Source organism: Cherax quadricarinatus, chromosome 53, assembly GCF_038502225.1.
Source record: "Cherax quadricarinatus isolate ZL_2023a chromosome 53, ASM3850222v1, whole genome shotgun sequence".
NCBI classification, from domain to species: Eukaryota; Metazoa; Arthropoda; class Malacostraca; order Decapoda; family Parastacidae; genus Cherax; species Cherax quadricarinatus.
The window spans coordinates 21,631,224-21,653,829 of record NC_091344.1 but is presented as its reverse complement, the minus strand read 5'-3'; the positions used below and the strand labels follow the sequence as shown (position 1 = coordinate 21,653,829).

The 22,606-nt window shown below is 40.3% G+C and overlaps 1 protein-coding gene across 5 annotated transcripts in view; it reads right to left on the bottom strand.

Moving 5' to 3' along the window:
- Git (ARF GTPase-activating protein GIT1) overlaps positions 1 to 22,606 on the bottom strand; it is a 105,108-nt gene that overhangs the window by 18,852 nt on the left and 63,650 nt on the right. For all 5 annotated transcript variants that reach the window (XM_070096442.1, XM_070096445.1, XM_070096443.1 and 2 more), the window contains 4 exons: positions 18,669 to 18,827; positions 12,105 to 12,242; positions 11,863 to 11,967; positions 2,320 to 2,460 (listed from right to left, as the gene is read on the bottom strand). In XM_070096442.1, coding sequence (XP_069952543.1) covers positions 2,320 to 2,460; positions 11,863 to 11,967; positions 12,105 to 12,242; positions 18,669 to 18,827 — 543 coding nt within the window. The remainder of the gene's footprint in view (positions 1 to 2,319; positions 2,461 to 11,862; positions 11,968 to 12,104; positions 12,243 to 18,668; positions 18,828 to 22,606) is intronic.

Sequence of the window (22,606 nt, the reverse complement as noted above, 5' to 3'; positions counted from 1 at the left end):
AACAGGAAAAGACAAGAAGTGTTAAAAATCACAGACCAGCAACATGATAAAGATGGTAATGTAGTAGATAATCAGGAGTGACGAAACGCTTGGAGAGAAATTATTTCATAAACAAAAACCAGCACAGGTTGAGAGATGGCACATCTCGTCTCACAAACCATGTTGGAGTTAAATGACAAAGTAACACAAGCAAGATAGGAGAAAGTGGGATGAGTAGATTGCATATACTTGGACTGCAAGAAGGCATTTGATACTGTACCTCATAAGAAACACTAATTTTTTTACTTAAGAAGCAGGGAGGAATAACAGGGAATGCAATACAGTGGATTAAGGGGTACCTCATGGGAGAGAGTTATTGCCTCAAAAGAGATTAGAATGGGAAAGCAAAACAAGTGGAGCTCTGTAAGGATCAGTATTGTTAATGGTACAGTACATGTGGATGACATACCAGAAGTGACAGTCAAATGTAGTCCTGTGAGAATGATGTAAAATTAACGAGAAAAAAATGAGGACATGGAAAAGCTATGAAAAGGTTTGGACAGACTACAAGATTGGTCAGACAAGTGGCTGCTTAAATTCAAACCCAGCAAATGCAAAGTCATGAAAATTTGGAAAAGAGAAAGAAGACCAGAAACTAAGAATAAACTTGAGGGACAGAGGGTGAACACAGAACTGTACCTACTATATTGAAAGAGGCTATAATAAGCTCAACAGCAAATGCTCATTTGGCAAATGTAAGAGTAGCCTTCAAAACCCTTAAAAGTCACTCACTGCCCTGTATATGACATAAGTTACACTTATCTTAAGAGTAAACAGCACCAGCATGGCACCCACTCACCTGGTAAAGCATGTTAAGAAACTGGAGAAAGTACAAAGATATGCAATGAGACTAATTCCAGAACAAAGGAGAATGAGGTACGAGGAGAGGATAAAGCAAACAAACCAGACATCAGAGGATAGAAGAACCAGGTGACACATGACAACATACAGGATACTCAAAAGGTCTTCAGAAGATGGCCAAGGATAGTGTGTTTGAGAGGTAGGGAACAGGTATATGCTATACGTTTTTTCTTTTTAATTCAATGACCATTTCCTGCCAAAAGAGGGTGACCAACCCAAATAAGAAAATATTCACCAGCATTCACTCATGTGATATATATACAGGGTGTCCCAAATAATGTACACACACACACTATTAGTCCATTACACTGTAATATCTTTTCTTTTTCATGTGATAACTGGCCTTAGAAATACATAACGAAAGACTTACATTTGAGCATAAATTTGTACTGAAGTGGTACTGGAAATATGAAAATGTAAATAGAGCCAGAGATTGAAATACCTTAATGAGAATGGAGGACAAGTGTGTATACACTTTTTGGGGAGACAGTATATTGTTTTTAACATTAGCCTTCTGGGCAAGTTTTTTTTTTTTTTTTTACCAACACATCGGCTCTTTCCCACCGAGGCAGAGTGGCCCGAAAAAGAAACATCATTCACTCCATCACTGTCTTGCAAGAGGCATGCCTGCCCTACACTTAAAAAACTAACATATCAATACCCCTCCTTCAGAGTGCAAGCACTGTACTTCCCACCTCCAGGATTCAAGTCTGCCTGGGTGTCATTTATGGGCATTAAATGTTGCAGTAAGGAGACTGGGGGCAGAAGATATGTTGTCTGAGGATGTAAGTACGATTATTATGCAGAGACTTTAAGATTAGAAATTAGAAGACAGTGTGGGACTACCCAAAAATATAAGTCAGAGGACTGAGAAGGGATTGTTCAGGTGGTTTAAGGATTTATACCAAGGACTGAAGGAAGGAGGGGTTGGAGTCATCCCAGGAAAGGTTAGAAGGAATGGGTAAAGGAGGTTGTGAGTGCTAGGAGCTTGAACATTCCATAGGCTTATGTGAGCACATTAGATTGGAGTGGAGGCTAGTGATTTTTATGACAATGTTCTCTTGGAATGCAAGCGAGGTAACATTAACGAAGGCATTCAGGGGTAACCGGTCAGCTGAACTATGAGTCCTGGAGGTGGGAAGTACTACAGTGTTGACATTCTGAAGGAGGGATGAAAATGTTGCAGTTTGGAGGGCCAACTGAATTGTGACGCTTCTGGCAAGATGGTGACTAAATGACAGCGAATGTGTTTCCTCCCTACCTCATCCCCCCCCCCCCTTTTTTTTTTACCTTATCTCAGTGGGAGATGGCCAGTGTGTAAAAAAAAAAATCCCCATTAATGTCAACATTACTGGGTCTGCACGATATGACAGTTTGTCCAGGAAGAAAAAAAAACTTCAGAATATTAAAGTGACTCACCTTAGGAAAGATGGCATCCATATCTAGTACTGCTGAATGAATCTGGTCAGCACAGGGCATGAAGGACTCTTGCCGTCCTTCTTGAGCCGAGATGAGCAGCTCTTGTATTCGTTTTGTAATCACCTCTGTCTTTCTAACAACCTGGAAAAAAATTATTATCTCAGACTGTTAACATACATACATACTGTATGTTATTTTTTATTAACACATTGGCTGCCTCCCAGCACCAAGGCAGGGTGGCCCAAAAAAAAGAAAAACTTTCACCATCATTCATTCCATCACTGTCTTGCCAGAGGCACACTCACACTAGTTATAAAACTGCAACATTAACACCCCTCCTTCAGTGAGAGAGTGTGTGTGTGAGAGTGTGAGTGTGTGAGAGAGTAAGAGAGTGAGAGAGAGTGAGAGTGAGTGAGAGTGAGAGAGAGTGAGAGAGTAAGAGAGTGAGAGAGAGTGAGAGAGAGTGAGAGAGAGTGAGAGAGTGAGAGAGAGTGAGAGTGAGAGAGAGTGAGAGAGAGTGAGAGAGTGAGAGAGAGAGAGAGAGAGAGAGAGAGAGAGAGAGTGAGTGAGAGAGTGAGAGTGAGAGTGAGAGAGAGTGAGAGAGAGTGAGAGTGAGAGAGAGTGAGAGAGTGAGAGAGAGTGAGAGTGAGAGAGAGTGAGAGAGAGTGAGAGAGAGAGTGAGAGAGAGAGAGAGAGAGAGAGAGAGAGTGAGAGAGTGAGAGAGAGTGAGAGTGAGAGAGAGTGAGAGAGTGAGAGTGAGAGAGAGTGAGAGAGAGTGAGAGAGAGTGAGAGAGAGTGAGAGAGAGTGAGAGAGAGTGAGAGAGAGTGAGAGAGAGTGAGAGAGAGTGAGAGAGAGTGAGAGAGAGTAAGAGAGAGTGAGAGAGAGTGAGAGAGTGAGAGAGTGAGAGAGTGTGAGAGAGAGAGAGTGTGAGAGAATCTTGCAACCCCTACTGTCAAGCAGATGCGAGATACGGCAAGTGCTGTAAGCTTCCTGGTTGCCTTGTTTGCAAGATTTACAACATGGTTCTTCATGGTTAGTTTGGAGTCAAATTTCACCCCAAGGATATCAACTTCTCCAGGTGCCAACACCTTCCCATTCATCCTTACTACTGCACCAGCATTACCATCATGGTGCCTAGAGACGATCATCATTTGCGTTTTCTCAGGTGCAAATGTTACTTGCTATCTATTTCCCCAAGCTGATATAGCACTTAGCTGGTGATTGATGTAGCTTAGAGCAGCTGGCATTTCTTCTCTTGGATAAGTGAATGGCAGATGACTGTACACTGACATTCACTTATCCAAGAGAAGAAATGCCAGCTGCTCTAAGCTACATCAATCACCAGCTAAGAGCTATATCAGCTTGGGGAAATAGATGGCAAGTAACATTTGCACCTGAGAAAACGCAAATGATGATCGTCTCTAGGCACCATGATGGTAATGCTGGTGCAGTAGTAAGGATGAATGGGAGGGTGTTGGCACCTGGAGAAGTTGATATCCTTGGGGTGAAATTTGACTCCAAACTAACCATGAAGAACCATGTTGTAAATCTTGCAAACAAGGCAGCCAGGAAGCTTACAGCACTTTGCCGTATCTCGCATCTGCTTGACAGTAGGAGTTGCAAGATTCTGTATGAGGCACAAGTACACTCACACCTTGAGTATGCTCCACTTTCTTGGTTTGCCTGCCCCCCTCTCATCTGCGACTGCTTGACAGTAGAGAACAGAGCAAAACATCTCATCTCTCGCCTGGGCCCATCCTGGATAGATCAGTCATTTCGGCAGAGCCTTCAACACAGGAGGGATGTGGGTGGCCTTACTATTATGTATAAGGCCAATATTGTCAAAGTACCACGCTTGGAACCACTTTGAGGACAGCGTGAAACAAGCTTTTATGCCACAAGATGGGCAGAAAGCGGCAACTTCACTCTGGCTGTACCCTACTCCAGAACTTCACTCCATCTGAGATCATATATACCCAGGATGACTCGAGTATGGAACATTCATACAGCATAATGATGTCAACGAGATAAAGTCAGTTGATCAAATAAAAATGCTGGCCCACAGATGGCTCCAACTTCATCCTGTTCCCTACTTGTATATCTCATAACAATAAAAATGCTTTCAAATGAGCTGATGTAGGTGACAGCTCTTAGCTTGCCAATAAAGTTAGGAATCCTTAACCTGTAAATAGCTTGTCAATAAAGCTAGGGATACTTAATTAACCTAACCTTGTCAAACCCTTTGTAAAAAAAAGTGTGTGTGTGTGTGTGAGAGTGAGTGTGAGAGAGAGTGAGAGAGAGTGAGAGTGCGAGTGAGTGCGAGTGAGTGAGTGTGTGTGTGTGTGTGTGTGTGTGTGTGTGTGTGTGTGTGTGTGTGTGTGTGTGTGTGTGTGTGTGAGTGTGTGAGAGTGTGTGAGTGTGTGTGTGTGAGAGTGAGTGTGAGTGTGTGAGAGTGAGTGTGAGTGTGTGAGAGTGAGTGTGAGTGTGTGAGAGTGTGTGTGAGTGTGTGAGAGTGTGTGAGAGTGAGTGTGAGTGTGTGAGTGAGTGTGAGTGAGTGTGAGTGAGTGAGTGAGTGAGTGTGAGTGAGTGAGTGAGTGAGTGAGTGAGTGTGAGTGAGTGAGTGAGTGCGAGTGTGTTTTTTTTTTCCCAACAAGTCGGCCATCTCCCACCGAGGCAGGGTGACCCAAAATGAAAGAAAATCCCTAAAAAGAAAATACTTTCATCATCATTCAACACTTTCACCTCACTCGAACATGATCACTCTTTTCAGAGGAGCTCAGATACAACAGTTTAGAAGTCCCTCCAAACTGCCAATATCCCAAACCCTTCCTTTAAAGTGCAGGCACTGTACTTCCCATTTCCAGGACTCAAGTCTGGCTAACTGGTTTCCCTGAATCCCTTCACAGAATATTACCCTGCTCACACCCCAACAGCTCGTCAGGTCCCAAAAACCATTCGTCTCCATTCACTCCTATTTAACACACTCACGCACGCTTGCTGGAAGTCCAAGCCCCTCGCCCACAAAACCTCCTGTAGCTCCTCCCTCCAACCCTTTTTGAGGATGACCCCTACCCCGCCTTCCTTTCCCTACAGATTTATATGCTCTCCAAGTCATTCTACTTTGTTCCATTCTCTCTAAATGACCAAACCACCTCAACAATCCCTCCTCAGCCCTCTAAATATTTTTAGCAATTCCACACCACCTCCTAATTTCAACACTACAAATTCTCTGCATAATATTTATGCCACACACTGCCCTTAGCCACAACACCACCACTGCCTCTAGTATCCTTCTCACTGAAACATTCACAACCCATGCTTCAAAACCATGCAAAAGTACTGGTACCACTAAACTCTCTTACCTTCCCTTCTTTGCCTCCATAGATAATGTTCTTTGTCTCCACAAATACCACAATGCATCACCCACCTTTTTTCCTTCATCAATTCTATGGTTTACTTCATCCTTCATAAACCCATCCACCAACAAATCTACTCGCAAATATCTGAATGCATTCACTTCTTCCATATTCCCTCCCTCCCACCTGATGTACAACTTTCCCTTGTCTAAATCATTTGATACCCTCAACACGTTACTCTTATCTACGTTTACATTTTTTTTGTTTTTAACACGCTGGCCATTTCCTACCAAGGCAGGGTCAAAAAAAAAAAAAAAAAACTTTCATCACTCACTCCATCATTGTATTGCAGTTCAAAAACTACATATATCCTCACCCCTCCTTCAGAGTGCAGGCAATGTACTTCCCACATCTATGACTAATTATTTACTCTTGACTTTTAAGGATTAAAGCTTAATATATAAAACTCATAGCATTACCATACCAAATTTACAGCAAATCTTTTATCAATTCATTAAATATCATAAAAGCAACAAGGAAATTATAAATTCCCAAAACTAAACAAATGAAAAATGCTTTGGTTTTTCAGTTTTAGTTAAGACTAGCCAGAACATTATTTGGTACATGTGATATACAGCAGGGCCCCACTTATACGGCAGGTTAGGTTCCAGGCTACCGCCGTAAAGTGGAACACCCTTTTTTCCACTTATCAATGCATACAAACACTAGATAACAAGTTTAAACTAACATATATTAAGTTAGCAATAGAACCAGGCATCAAAAAACAATAAAAAAGTACAATACACATATAGTGCACTCATTACTTACCTTAAAATATTTATAGTCTTAATCTAGAGTGAGACAAGTAGTATTTATTGTAAGAAATCAAGTGTGGTATGTATGGCAATCAGCCAGGCTACCTTACCAGGCCACCCCACCCACACGTACTATTCTATGATATTTAACCCTTTGACTGTTTCCGACGTATAAATACGTCTTACGAGCCAATGTTTCTGACGTATTTATACGCACAAATTCTAGCGGCTTCAAATCGAGCGCCAAAGGCCTGATAGGCCTACACGGGAGAGAATGGGTCTCAGTGGTCGGTGTGCACCCTGTGAAAAAAATCTGGGACCTAGCGGTGCATTGTGGGAACGCCATGTTGTCAGTCCATTTTCACCATGCCTCTCGGTAAGAAGTTCCTCACTCCTCGGCGGATTGGAGGTCTTTTGTTCCCAAGTGATAGCTCTAACAGCGATGAAAGTGTCAGTGACAGTGAATTCAAGGGTTTTCAAGTGAGTGTTACCGAAAAAAGTGCCCAGGATAACGTAAATAGTGACGAAAACCCAGATGACCCACAACCTTCGACCTCTGGTTCTGTGCCGGCTTGTTCACGTTCACGTTCGCCTGTACCAGGACGAAAGAGGAAACTATTTGGTCGTGTACAACACCCTGATGATAGCAGTGATAGTGATAGTGATTTCAAAGTCATTGAAAGCAGTTCTAGTGACAGTGAGAGTGAATATTCCCCAGTGAAGCGCCAGTATGTACGACGTAGCATGCGGTCTGGTAGTGTTTCATATGTTGTTCCAAGGGGAAGGAGAAACTCTGGGAGCACATCCCGTGGCCCAACACCACGACCTGATAGTGAAGATGACGATATTGTAACGATGGGTATGAATGGTGACAGTGAGGGAGGAGGCAGTGGTGGTGATAGTGAGGGTGGCACGGCCCATGTGGCACCATCACCGGGCCACGCTACTAGCCACGCGGCTGACTCAGCAGAACAACCAGCCTCACCCTACCCCACACTGCCACAACCTGCACCACCACAACCTGCACAGCCACAACCACAGCCACAACCACGGTACAATATCCAGACCCCACCAGCAGACCGCATCTGGGATTGGCAGGACGGTGACGAGTTTGTTCCCAGTCCCCATGACTTTGATAAAACACAAAGTGGAATAAAGCCATCTTGTCCACTTGGGAACAATGCCAGTGAACTGGACTGCTTTGAGTTATTCTTCGATGAACCCCTGATGGACATCATTGTCAGGGAAACCAACACATACTGTGAATACACCATGGCAAATACAATTCTCTCACCAAAATCACAGCTACACAAGTGGAAGGAGACAACTGTGGCAGAGATGTACCTGTTTTTTGCCACAATAATGCTTATGCCACATGTGTATAAGCACACTGTCACCACATACTGGACAACAGATCGCCTGATTTCAACTCCAGGTTTTAGTGACATTATAGGTGTCAATCGTTTCCTGATACTGTTGCGTATGTTACACTTTTCAGACAAAACCAGGCCTGACAGAAGCGACAGGTTATATAAGATAAGAAATGTGTTTATGTACCTGAAACAAAAGTGCTGCATGTATTTTTATCCCTTCAGGAAGCTTGTTATTGATGAGTCCTTGATTTTATTCAAAGGAAGACTCTCATTCAAGCAATATATACCAAGCAAGAGGAAACGCTTTGGTATAAAGCTATTTGTACTGTGTGATTGCAGAAGTGGTCTTGTTTTAGATATTATTGTGTACACTGGCAGTAATACTTTGAGAGATACCATGAAGTTATTGGGTATCTCTGGTGATGTGGTTCGAACAATGATGGAACCATATCTTGGTAAGGGGCATATGTTATTTACTGATAACTGGTACACAAGCCCCTTACTCAGTGATTTCTTGCGAGTGAACTTGACAGACGTGTGTGGCACAGTGCGTGGTAATCGCAAACATATGCCAAGGTTCGACGCTGGCACTCGCAGAGGTGAGGTGCAAGCCTTTGCTGCCAATGACATCATGGCATTTCGGTGGCATGACAAACGTGATGTCACATTGTTGACATCAGTTCACACAAACGAAATGGTACCCAGTGGCAGGGACAACAGAGAGACCAATGAACCCATTCTAAAGCCTGCAGCTGTCATGGACTACAACCTCAATATGCGCTTAGTGGACAAATGTGACATGCAGATTGGGTTTGCAGACTGTGTACGCAAGAGTTATAAGTGGTATATCAAACTTTTTTTCCATCTTGTTGATATCTCTATGCTAAATGCTTATAACATATACAAGTTGAAGACCAACAAAACACCAAAATATGGTGAATTTTGCCTGTCAGTAATCAGACAAATAATTGCAAAGTACAAAGGAGCAACTCCTGCAATAGACCAGCGCCCACAGACGTCATCTCGTATGAGGCCTGGTGATCACTACCCCATACAACTGCCTCCAACTACTGCCAAGAAAAATGCTCAGAAGAGGTGTTATGTATGTATGCATACCACAAAACGCCCACAAACACGCAGACACACTCGTTTTATGTGTGAGGAGTGTGAAGTGCCCCTCTGCATATACCCATGTTTCAAAGAGTTCCACAAGCTGCAGCAGTTCTAGGAACGTGGTTAGTGACTGTACATATGTATATATATTATGGAACAATAGTAATAAACATTGTTTTGTATTGTTTGTTTGTGTAAACAAAGTGTATACACAAACTAATAGTGATAAAGTTTGTTCTGTTATTGTGTTGTAAATAATGAGTGTATATTTGAACAATGCACCTTACATTGGTCTCACAGGCCACATAAGTTACCTGGAAAAGAAAAATATTGAAAAATGCAAGAAACCTTTGAATTAGAGTAAATAAAAGAATACCGGGTGGGCGGCAGTCGCCGCTGTTGCCGTACGCACGTCAATTTCTGCAAACTTTGCGGCTCTATATCTCGGTAAGTACTGATGGCAAAAATTTTTTTTTAGGCTTAAAACACTAGTAAAAATATTCCTAACATTTTCATAAGAAAAAATATTTTTTTTTTTTCGAATATTTGGCGACATAGAATGACAGTTTCAGAGAGGGGCCTGAAACAGTCAAAGGGTTAAGCATCCCAGAGCGATAAAATGTATATACAGTTCACTCATTACTTACCTTAAAATATTTGTAGTCTTAATGTAGGGTCAGGAGTAAGTAAATGAGATAAAACGAATAAATGAGAAAAAGAAAGAATGAGTACATGAGAGGGGACAGGCGCAGAGTTATGTAAACAAACCAGGCGAAGGTAAGTTTTGTAAACAAAGTGTACATGTCTGGTTTGTGTACAAGTTACATTGTGTACAGGTTGTCTCTACATTGATACGGTAGAATTAATAAAGAAGAACACTCCCATTCTCATGTAACACCATTTTGAGAAGAAATGAAGCTCTGAGTGAAGGCAATGGAAATAAGTCTCACTGACTTTTTTGGGTTATCCTAGGTTCTCTACACATATGTTGTTATGTATGATAATCTATGTAACTGTATTTGTGTATACCTGAATAAACTTAGATACGAAAGGAATAATTTTCTACAGTTACCCCCAGTAACACATTTTCTCTTATGTTAGATTAGCGAAAATGTTATTCTTGCCGTCACTTGTACAAGTTATCTGGCTCCCACATCTTATATTTATGTTTATTTATTCTATTGTGGGGTGTATTTATCATCTTTTTATGTTATGTATCGTGTTTATTATATAATTTTGAAAAAAATATCATGGATGGATTAATGAAAATGTGTATATTAACGTAATATACGACATTTAACGAGACTCGGTGAGTATTGTTATTATTATTATTATCATTTCTAATATGGCGTCACTTGTGCAAGTCGTCTGCTACCACATCTCACATTTATGTTTATTCTACTGTGGGGTGTATTTATCTTATTTATATGTTATGCATCGTGTTTATTATATAATTTAAAAAAAAATATAGATGGATTAATGAAAATGTGTATATTAACGTAATATACGACATTTAAATGACTCGATGATTATTATCATTACTAATATGACGTCTGGAGACATAAGACACTTACCGATTTTAATGTGTACCTGCATGCCAGCACAGTATGTAAGTTTATTTAGGTACAGGTATACATAAGTATAATTATCAGAGTATATATAAAATATGAAATAACTTTTAAAAACATTTGAAATTTTGGAGTTTCCAGACAAAATGGAGAGACTTAGTGCTTACTGAGCTCACGAAGAATGTAAACAAACAGGGTAGGGCGCGGTGACCGTATTAGAAAGTCAGGTGGGGGGAGCCGTATAGCGAGTTTGGTCATAATTTGAAATGACCGTATTAGCGGAACGCCGTAAAGTGAAACTCCGTAAAGCGGGGTCCTACTGTACCTGTAAGTAATTTTAAGGGTTACTATCCCCACAGCCTGGACTAGGACCAGGCTTCCTTCTTGACTGACTGGTCAACCAGGCTGCTGATACTAGCAGCCTGCAGGGTTTCACAGCCCTCACATCCTGGCTGATCAGCTATTTAGAGCAGGTAGGGATCAGTTTCCTCTTTGAACCTCTACCTTTCAACTTTTTTTTTTTTTTTTTTTTTTTATATCTTATGGTAACAGTCTGAACTGTCTTGAACCAAGCTGACACATTTTTCTTAATTGTGCCTATGGCAACAATTAGAAAAATGTGTCAACTTTTTTGACAAGTGTTTTACACTTAATCCAGGGCCTCAGTCTAGTAAGATTTTATTGTATATGAAGACTGGGGACCTGACTTTCAAGTATTTTTTTCATGTATTAATATACTATCAGGTATCTCTCTTCTCCATTTTGAAGAGAACATTCAAAGTGCTTTTTAATGTACTTCCACTATTTTCATGTTTTACTTCTACATGGGCAGTAAACCTCTGTGCATTTTCCAGCTTTGATAACTTCTCCTGCCTTGAAAGGTGCTATCAACACTGAAATAATACTAAGCTTGGAAAAGATGCATCAATTAGTAAGGGTGACACTGCGTAGACATATGAAGCAATATCCCCTTTTCTACAAATCGGAAAAAAAATTAAAATGAATGTCATTATCAGTTATAGCCATACTCAAGTGTCTTTAGCATAACAAATTTCAAGAGGCACTCAAAATTTGTTTTGTCACATTGGCCAATTTCCACCAAGAAAGGGTGACTCAAAGGAAACATTCACAATCACTCATTCAATTGCTTCCTTGCCAGAAATGTGCAGACATCTTAATTTAAATGATGCTCAGAACTGAACATCCCTAACCATCCTTCAGGATAATTTTCAACAAATCCTGAAACAAAGTAGGAGAGAAAATAAGGCAAGCCTGACAAGGATAATTTCAAAATGCACAAATTTGTATTATACTAACCTCTTCCTGAGTAGGAAGACCATAGGAAGAATTAAGGGGTGTGGTTTCTGACGGTTCCAAACTTGGGCTCCTAGTTCTTGTGTTGTCATATTCACCAGACATTCTCTATTAAGAATAAATAGCATTCACTTTTAAAATCACACAGCCTTCTGTCATTTTTCCAAATTATAAATCATATCAACTTTAGGCATGTCTAAAAGTATATAATTATTCAAACCCATTTACAATCAAAGAGGACTCACCACAGAGCCAAGCTGGTAAGATGCAGTTCTTGTTTGATCTATGGTGTGGCACTGGGAAGCAACATTAGGTGGCCCCTGCCGAGCCTCAAACATACTAAATGGCCTTTGTGGGGGACACCGACTAGATCTCATGTTCACCTAAAAATAAATTAATTGTAAATCATGCTCTTTCTCCAGAATTCTTATCAATCACTATTTAACCCTTTCATTGTCCATGCCATAGTACTACGGGTTTGAGGTCACTGTCAGTGCCTAGTAAGACGCCATAAGCTTAGTTTACTCAGATAAGCTGTAAGCAGTAAATTTAGGCCTAGATATGAGTGGGTCAATGCAGTAAGTGTGCATAAAAAATCCTACAGGTTACACTGCACATGAGAAAAAAAAACTTTGGTTTAAAACAGCGATTTTGAGGGGTATTTTCAAACAGTTTTTATATTTACATTTTTGGTTTTCTTGGTCTCGTTTGATAGAATAGAAGACACATTACATAAATAGAGATGATCTTGATTGGTTTCAGGACTGAAAATAGCTTGAAATTTAGTTCAAAATAGCAGAAATGTTCAATTTTTGCTGATATTCAAGAGTAAACAAGTCACATCACTTGTCTAATTGGTGGGTATAATACGTGTTCACAAATGCACTGATATTTATACAATTACGTATTACAATACTGCATAACAGTAAATCTTGTGTGTGTGTTTGGTGTGTGTGTGTGTGTGTGTTTGGTGTGTGTGTGTGTGTTTGGTGTGTGTGTGTGTGTTTGGTGTGTGTGTGTGTGTTTGGTGTGTGTGTGTGTGTTTGGTGTGTGTGTGTGTTTGGTGTGTGTGTGTGTTTGGTGTGTGTGTGTGTGTGTGTGTGTGTGTGTGTGTGTGTGTGTGTGTGTGTGTGTGTGTGTGTGTGTGTGTGTGTGTATGTGTAAAATATAAAAATGGAATTCATATGTAAAGCCTGGGAATGTAATTAATGAACAGAGGAAATGTTACTTTAGTGCCAGGAATGACTTGCATTGTTTATTCTGGACCCTATTTTGAAACTGGAATACTACTTTGAAATTTGTGAAATTGGTCAAATTACCAAATTTGATCACTTTATTGGGTAGTTGAAATAGTTGGCTGGGCAGTTTCTTGTGCTTAGTCAATAAAATGGAAGGCATACTAGCAAAAATAGCTAAGAACTTTGTCTACTAGAATAATGTACTAGGCCTAAAATAGGGCTCAAAGTGGGGAAAATCGCCAATGTGTAAATATCACTGACACAGCAAAATTCGCAAGAGCATAATTTCGTTAACTATTCAGGGAACTTTGTACTTTTTGTTTTATTACCTCCAGAAAAAGATTCTTTACCATTTTGAAAGAAAAAAATAAGACCATTTCTTGAAAATTCTGGGATGCTGTGGACAAGTTTCAGATTGGAGATCTGGACAATGAAAGGGTTAACACACTGACCATCTCCCACCTAGGTACCTATTTGCTTTTAGGTGAACAGGAAGCGGCAGGTTTAAGGAGACTTGCCCATACATCATGCCCTGCCTGGTAACTGAACTCTGGCCCTTTAGCTGTGAGCCAAACAATCTGAGTTACCATTCTTCTCAAGCACTCTTTCATTAGAAAACAAGTTTAAAAAGTTATATCTGAGTGTGCAAGTCCAGGGTACAGTAAAAGTTGTGCTTCCGTGGTCTTGGAATGAATTACCGTAAAATAATGTATTTTGGGGTTTGAGTTACGACAATTTAGAGGTACAATACATCTCTGGGAATAGATTAATATCCTAACTCGAGGGACCACTGTACAATATTTAAAAAAATCAATCAGATGGTTTCTTTTAAAGCAGGTATCAATCAGACAAGTTCCACAAAAGGAACAAAATGAATTTTTTTTTTTGAGCAGCACTTAATTTCACTTTAGAAAACTAGGCCACATTGCTTATTGTAATATCCTCCTCTTCATACAGAGTGGAGTAAAATACAAATTCAGATACAGCTTTTATTGTGACAATCTTTAGCACTACGTAAAGCTTTAGCCAATCTTAAGTTAAGACTTGGAAATATAAACACATATGCAGTATAATGTGATCCTTTATTGACTACGTTTCGCCCACACAGTGGGCTTTTTCAAGTCACAAACAGATCTACCTGGGGTGGAAGGGACGCGAGTATTTATAGTCAGGTTCAGAATGCTGAGGTCAGGTGGAGAATGCTGCATCTGATGATGTACCGAGTGGGGTTATAGAGTCTAAAATCTTGGGTAACTTGGAAAGGAGACTGGATAAGTTTGTGAGCAGACCTTCCACAGTGTTCTTCCATTCCTGTGTTCTTATGTGGGATAGCGATGAAGGAGTTCCTTGGCAAGTGGTTCAGCTATGTTATAGAAGCCACTATTCTGGTTGAAGTTGTCGGATATAGAAATAAGTGATGATTCCAGGATTCTTTGGTATTGAGTGTTGTCTTCTGTGGCGATAAGTCTTGAGTTTCTGTAGTTTATCAAGTGGTTGTGTGAATTACGGTGTTGTACACAGGCATTCCTTGTGTCGTCAGACCTGCTTGCGTACTGGTGTTCTGAAATACGTGTTTGGAGGTCCTTTGATGTTTTGCCCACGTATAATTTGTTGCAGTCATTACAAGGGATTATGTATACCCCTGCAGAGGGTGGAAGCTTGTCCTGTCTATCACTGGTAATGTCCTTGATGGTCGTGGTTGTGGAGGTAGATACTTGGAATGAGGTATTGGAAAAGATGTTGGAAACGTGTTTGGCAATGGAGTTGGTGGGGAGGACTATGTATCTCTTCTCGGCAGTGTCTTCCCTGGGTGTGTTGAAGATGTTTAATGCCCGTCGTCTGCAGTCTCTGATGAAGTGACGAGGATAGTGGAGTTTAGAAAATACTTGTTCAATTATCGTGCATTCTTCTTCAAGAAACTCATTGCTGCAGATTCTGAGTGCACGCAGGAAGAAGCCTATAATTACACCACTTTTAGTTTTGGTGTCGTGGTGAGAGTAGAAGTGGAGAAGATCGTTTTGGTTGGTGGGTTTTCGATAGACTTTAAAACGAAGTTCGTGGTCAGCTTTGCAGAGCAGAACATCAAGGAAAGGAAGTGTGTTGTCGACTTCTTCTTCAAGTGTGAACTGGACTGAAGGCTCGACCTAGTTGAGCTTGTCGGAGAGCTTGAAGCATTTAGGAGTTATGAGGAGAATGTCGTCAACATAACGGAGCCAGGTGACAGACGAAGGAATAATGGTGGAGAATCGTTCGGCTTCTAGATGTTCCAACTCCATTGCCAAACACGTTTCCAACATCTTTTCCAATACCTCATTCCAAGTATCTACCTCCACAACCACGACCATCAAGGACATTACCAGTGATAGACAGGACAAGCTTCCACCCTCTGCAGGGGTATACATAATCCCTTGTAATGACTGCAACATATTATACGTGGGCAAAACATCAAGGGACCTCCAAACACGTATTTCAGAACACCAATACGCAAGCAGGTCTGACGACACAAGGAATGCCTGTGTACAACACCGTAATTCACACAACCACTTGATAAACTACAGAAACTCAAGACTTGTCGCCACAGAAGACAACACTCAATACCGAAGAATCCTGAAATCATCACTTATTTCTATATCCGACAATTTCAACCAGAATAGTGGCTTCTATAACATAGCTGAACCACTTGCCAAGAAACTTCTTCATCGCTATCCCACATAAGAACACAGGAATGGAAGAACACTGTAGAAGGTCTTCTTCTCAAACTTATCCAATCTCCTTTCCAAGCTACCCAAGATTTTAGACTCTATAATCCCACTCGGTACATCATCAGATGCAGCATTCTCCACCTGACCTCAGCATTCTGAACCTGACTATAAATACTCGCGTCCCTTCCACCCCAGGTAGATCTGTTTTTGACTTGAAAAAGCCCAGTGTGGGCAAAACGTAGTCAATAAAGGATCACATTGTACTGCATGTGTGTTTATATTTCCACTGTGTCGGTATTTTATGCCATTTATTTCCATTAAGACTTCATGAAGCTTTACACAAGGTATAATAATGTTACATAGTTAGAATAAAAGCTTACTCCATTTTTATGCTTGTTATCCCATCCTAACACAATATGCCTTCGTATACACCTTAAATATATTCAGTGTATATCTCACAGCATTTTTCATTATCTTCAATCAAACTATTTAAAAAATACAAATCTGTACGAAGTAATAGGTTGGTAGACAGCAATCACCCAGGGAGGTACTACCGGCCTGTCAAGCGAGTGTAAAACGAAAGCCTGTAATTGTTTTACATGGTAGGATTGCTGGTGTCTTTTTTCTGACTCAAACATGCAAGATTTCAGGTACTTCTTGCTACTTCTACTTGCCCTTAGGTCACACTACACATTCATGTGCATGTTTATGTATACACACTCATCTGAGTTTTCTTTGATTTTATCTTAATAGTTCTTGTTCTTATTGCTTTTTCTTTTATATCCATGGGGAATTAGAATAAGAATCTTTCCTCCGTAAGCCATGCGTGTTGTAAAAGTCAACTAAAATGCCGGGAACAATGGGCTAGTAACCCCTTTTCCTGTATAGCCTACAAAAAAGAAAAAGAAGAAAACAGTCAAGTGGGATGTTTGAATGTGCATGGATGTTGTGTGAATGACAAGAAAGAGATGATTGTCGATGTTATAAATGAGAAGCTGGATGTCCTGGCTTTAAGTGGAACAAAGCTAAAGGGGGTGGGAGAGTTTCAGTGGGGAGAAATAAATGGGATTAGGTCAGGGGTTTCAAATAGAGTTAGAGCTGAAGAAGGAGCAGCATTAATGTTGCAGGATAAGTTATGGCAGTAAAAGAGGGAATATAAATGTATTAATTCAAGGATTATGTGGAGTAAATTAAGGGTTAGATGTGAAAAGTGGGTTATAGCAAGCATTTATGCACCTGGAGAAGAGAGAAGTGTAGAAGAGAGATTTTGGGAAATGTTGAGTGAGTGCATGGAGAGTTTTGAACCAAGTGTGAAAGTACTTGCAGTTGGGGATTTCAATGCTAAAGTGGGTAAAAATGTTGTGGAGGGAGTAGTAGGTAAATCTGGGGTGCCAGGGGTAAATGAACATGGGGAGCCTTTAATTAAGATATGTGTAGAAAGAGGTTTGGTAATAAGTAATACATATTTTATGAAAAAAGAGGATAAATAAGGATACAAGGTATGACACAGCATGTAATGAAAGTAGTTTGTTAGATTATGTATTGGTGGACAAAAGGTTTATGGGTAGGCTTCAGGATGTACATGTTTATAGAGGGGCAACTGATATATCAGATCATTATTTAGTTGTAGCTACAGTTAGAGTAAGAGGTAGATGGGACAAAAGAAAAATGGCAACAAGTAAGAGAGAGGTGAAAGTGTACAAACTAAGGGAGGAGGAAGTTAGGGTGAGATATAAGCAACTATTGGCAGAAAGGTGGGCTAGTGTAAGTATGAGTAGTGGGGGTGGGAGGTGTGGGGTTTGAAGATGGTTGGAATAGTTTTAAAAATGCAGTATTAGAATGTGGGGGCAGAGGTTTGTGGCTATAGGAGGATGGGTACAGGAGAAAAGAGGAGTGATTGGTGGAATGAAGTAAAAGGTGTGATAAAAGAGAAAAAGGTAGCTTATAAGAGGTTTTTACAAAGCAGAAGTGTTATAGGAAGAGCAGAGTATATGGAGAGTAAAAGAAAGGTGAAGAGAGTTCTGAGAGTGCAAAAGGAGAGCAGATGATTGAGTGGAAGAGGCACTGTCAAGAAATTTTGACAAAAATAAGAAAAAATTTTGGAGTAAGAATCATGTTAAGAAAGCCTAGGGAACGAATGGATTTGTCAGTTAAGAACAGTAGGGGAGTTAGTAGATGGGGAGCTGGAGATATTGGGTAGATGGTGGGAATATTTTGAGGAACTTTTAAATGTTGATGAAGAAAGGGAGGCAGTAATTTCATGCACTGGCCAGGGAGGTACAACACCTTTAGGAATAAAGAAGAGCAGGATGCAAGTGTGGGGGAGGTGCACGAGACATTATGTAGAATGAAAGGGGGTAAAGCAGCTGGAACTGACGGGATCATGACAGAAATGTTAAAAGCAGGGGGGAATACAGCGTTGGAGTGGCTGGTATTTTTGTTTAAGAAATGTATGAAAGAGGGAAAGGTACCTAGGAATTGGAAGAGAGCATGTATAGTTCCTTTATATAAAGGGAAAGGAGACAAAAGAGATTGTAAAAATTATAGGGGAATAAGTTTACTGAGTATACCAGGAAAAGTGTATTAATTAGGGTTATTATTGAAAGAATTAGAGGTAAGACAGAGTAGGATTGTGGATAAGCAAGGAGGCTTTAGAGTGGGTTATACATCTTTATATATGCTTCTATACTGTTGTATCTGGGTACCTCTGCAAAAACAGTGATTATGTATGAGTGAGGTGAAAGTGTTGAATGATGAAAGTATTTTGTTTTTGGGGATTTTCTTTCTTTTCAGGTCACCCTGCCTCGGTGGGAGACGGCCGACTTGTTGGGGGTTGGGGGGGGGGGAATTCAAGGATAAAAAGTAGCACCTGGGGATCCACATCTCCATTATGCAGACTATGACACTGTGACATTGTAGCGGGGTAGAATGGTGGTGGTGCATGAGAGGCAGAAGCTAAGGCTCCACCCACTCCTCCACTGCTGTACAGTGACCGCAGACTCAGGTTTTCTTCCCGCAAACTTTTCACCTGCATTAAAAATACAAGAATTAGTAGAAAGAGATGAGTAAATAAAACTTATGAGGTTAGCAATAATGAACAATAACAGCAGAACAAATAAGAATTTTAATGTAACATTTCAGGTGGGGGGGGGAGAAGAAAATAAGGCAGAGTGGGGACTGAAGAACAAGGAAGAGCATGGAGGAAGGGTGAAGCAGGAAGGCAAGGTGTAGATGGGTGAGCAGTTAAGAGTAAAGGGATGGTGAAACTACAGTGAGAAACAAAAGAGGGAGATGGAGAAGAGCGAGGGTGAAACGAGAAAAAATAAGAAGCAAAATAAGGCAGGTGTTGAAGGAGGTAAGTAAATGATTAAGAGTGAAGAGCATGATGTGGAAGTGAGAGGAATAGAGAAGAGTTGCGAGCAACCTACACAAGAAGTGGTCCGATTCAGGACTCGAATTAGCCATGTAGAGCAAGGGTACCAACACAGGATAAAAATTATTAAGATAAAATACACAATATATTTTTACAATACTCCTTATTTCTCAGCGCTTCTTTTCACAATCAACTACAAGGTCCTCACTCATGATTCCACAAATAAATTTCAATATGTAACATTCAAAATGTAACACTGTGCAATCCAATAAACCATGCCCATACAATATTAGGCAAGAGATCTACAGCAGGTGTCACCATGGTTAGGATGTTCACGTCACTTTTACTATCCATAACTCCTCATACAAGGAGAAGGAGACATCTGAGAAAAGTTTAAATTAGGCTATTTGTTTTATAGCACATGTCCAAGCTGGGATTCTCATGCTCCTTACATCAAACTTAGACGTTTCCTGCATTCTCTTCCTTATATTTTCTCCACGAGGAAGTGGAAAAGCATTCTTCTGTAAGCCATGCGTGTCATAAGAGGTGACTAAAATGCCGAGAGCAAGGGGTTAGTAACCCCTTCTCCTGTATACATTACTAAAGTTGAAGAGAAACTTTTGTTTTTCTTTTTGGGCCACCCTGCTTTGGTGGGATATGGGAGAGGCACTGTCAAGAAATTTTAATGAAAATAAGAAAAATTTTTGGAGTTAAACAAGTTAAGAAAGCCTAGGGAAAGTATGGATTTGTCCGTTAAAAACAGAGTAGGGGAGTTAGTAGATGGGGAGAGGGAGGTATTAGGTAGATGGCGAGAATATTTTGAGGAACTTTTAAATGTTGAGGAAGAAAGGGAGGCGGTAATTTCATGCACTGGCCAGGGAGGTATACCATCTTCTAGGAGTGAAGAAGAGCAGAATCTAAGTGTGGTGGAGATACGTAAGGCATTACGTAGAATGAAAGGGGGTAAAGCAGCTGGAACTGATGGGATCATGACAGAAATGTTAAAAGCAGGGGGGGATATAGTGTTGGAGTGGTTGGTACTTTTGTTTAATAAATGTATGAAAGAGGGGAAGGTACCTAGGGATTGGCGGTGAGCATGTATAGTCCCTTTATATAAAGGGAAAGGGGACAAAAGAGATTGTAAAAATTATAGAGGAATAAGTTTACTGAATATACCAGGAAAAGTATACGGTAGAGTTATAATTGAAAGAATTAGAGGTAAGACAGAATGTAGAATTGCGGATGAGCAAGGAGGCTTCAGAGTGGGTAGGGGATGTGTAGATCAAGTGTTTACATTGAAGCATATATGTGAACAGTATTTGGATAAAGGTAGGGAAGTTTTTATTGCATTTATGGATTTAGAAAAGGCATATGATAGAGTGGATAGAGGAGCAATGTGGCAGATGTTGCAAGTTTATGGAATAGGTGGTAAGTTACTAAATGCAGTAAAGAGCTTTTATGAGGATAGTGAGGCTCAGGTTAGGGTGTGTAGAAGAGAGGGAGACTACTTCCCGGTAAAAGTAGGTCTTAGACAGGGATGTGTAATGTCACCATGGTTGTTTAATATATCTATAGATGGGGTTGTAAAAGAAGTAAATGCTAGGGTGTTCGGGAGAGGGGTGGGATTAAATTATGGGGAATCAAATTCAAAATGGGAATTGACACAGTTACTTTTTGCTGATGATACTGTGCTTATGGGAGATTCTAAAGAAAAATTGCAAAGGTTAGTGGATGAGTTTGAGAATGTGTGTAAAGGTAGAAAGTTGAAAGTGAACATAGAAAAGAGTAAGGTGATGAGGGTATCAAATGATTTAGATAAAGAAAAATTGGATATCAAATTGGGGAGGAGGAGTATGGAAGAAGTGAATGTTTTCAGATACTTGGGAGTTGACGTGTCGGCGGATGGATTTATGAAGGATGAGGTTAATCAGAGAATTGATGAGGGAAAAAAGGCGAGTGGTGCGTTGAGGTATATGTGGAGTCAAAAAACGTTATCTATGGAGGCAAAGAAGGGAATGTATGAAAGTATAGTAGTACCAACACTCTTTTATGGATGTGAAGCTTGGGTGGTAAATGCAGCAGCGAGGAGACGGTTGGAGGCAGTGGAGATGTCCTGTCTAAGGGCAATGTGTGGTGTAAATATTATGCAGAAAATTCGGAGTGTGGAAATTAGGAGAAGGTGTGGAGTTAATAAAAGCATTAGTCAGAGGGCAGAAGAGGGGTTGTTGAGGTGGTTTGGTCATTTAGAGAGAATGGATCAAAGTAGAATGACATGGAAAGCATATAAATCTATAGGGGAAGGAAAGAGGGGTAGGGGTCGTCCTCGAAAGGGTTGGAAAGAGGGGGTAAAGGAGGTTTTGTGGGCGAGGGGCTTGGACTTCCAGCAAGCGTGCATGAGCGTGTTAGATAGGAGTGAATGGAGACGAATGATACTTGGGACCTGACAATCTGTTGGAGTGTGAGCACGGTAATATTTAGTGAAGGGATTCAGGGAAACCGGTTATTTTATTATAGTCGGACTTGAGTCCTGGAAATGGGAAGTACAATGCCTGCACTTTAAATTAGGGGTTTGGGATATTGGCAGTTTGGAGGGATATGTTGTGTATCTTTATACGTATATGCTTCTAAACTGTTGTGTTCTGAGCACCTCTGCAAAAACAGTGATAATGTGTGAGTGTGGTGAAAGTGTTGAATGATGATGAAAGTATTTTCTTTTTGGGGATTTTCTTTCTTTTTTGGGTCACCCTGCCTCGGTGGGAGACGGCCGACTTGTTGATAAATAAATAAATAAATAAATAAATATAATATATATATATATATATATATATATATATATATATATATATATATATATATATATATATATATATATATATATATATATATATATATATATATATAAGAGTGTTGGTGCTCAGAATACAACAATTTAGAAGCATATACATATAAAGATACACAACATATCCCTCCAAACTGCCAATATCCCAAACCCCTCCTTTAAAGTGCAGGCATTGTACTTCCCATTTCCAGGACTCAAGTCCGACTATATGAAAATAACCGGTTTCCCTGAATTCCTTCACTAAATATTACCCTGCTCACACTCCAACAGATTGTCAGGTCCCAAGTATCATTCGTCTCCATTCACTCCTATCTAACACGCTCATGCACGCTTGCTGGAAGTCCAAGCCCCTTGCCCACAAAACCTCCTTTACCCCCTCTTTCCAACCCTTTCGAGGACGACCCCTACCCCTCTTTCCTTCCCCTATAGATTTATATGCTTTCCATGTCATTCTACTTTGATCCATTCTCTCTAAATGACCAAACCACCTCAACAACCCCTCTTCTGCCCTCTGACTAATGCTTTTATTAACTCCACACCTTCTCCTAATTTCCACACTCCGAATTTTCTGCATAATATTTACACCACACATTGC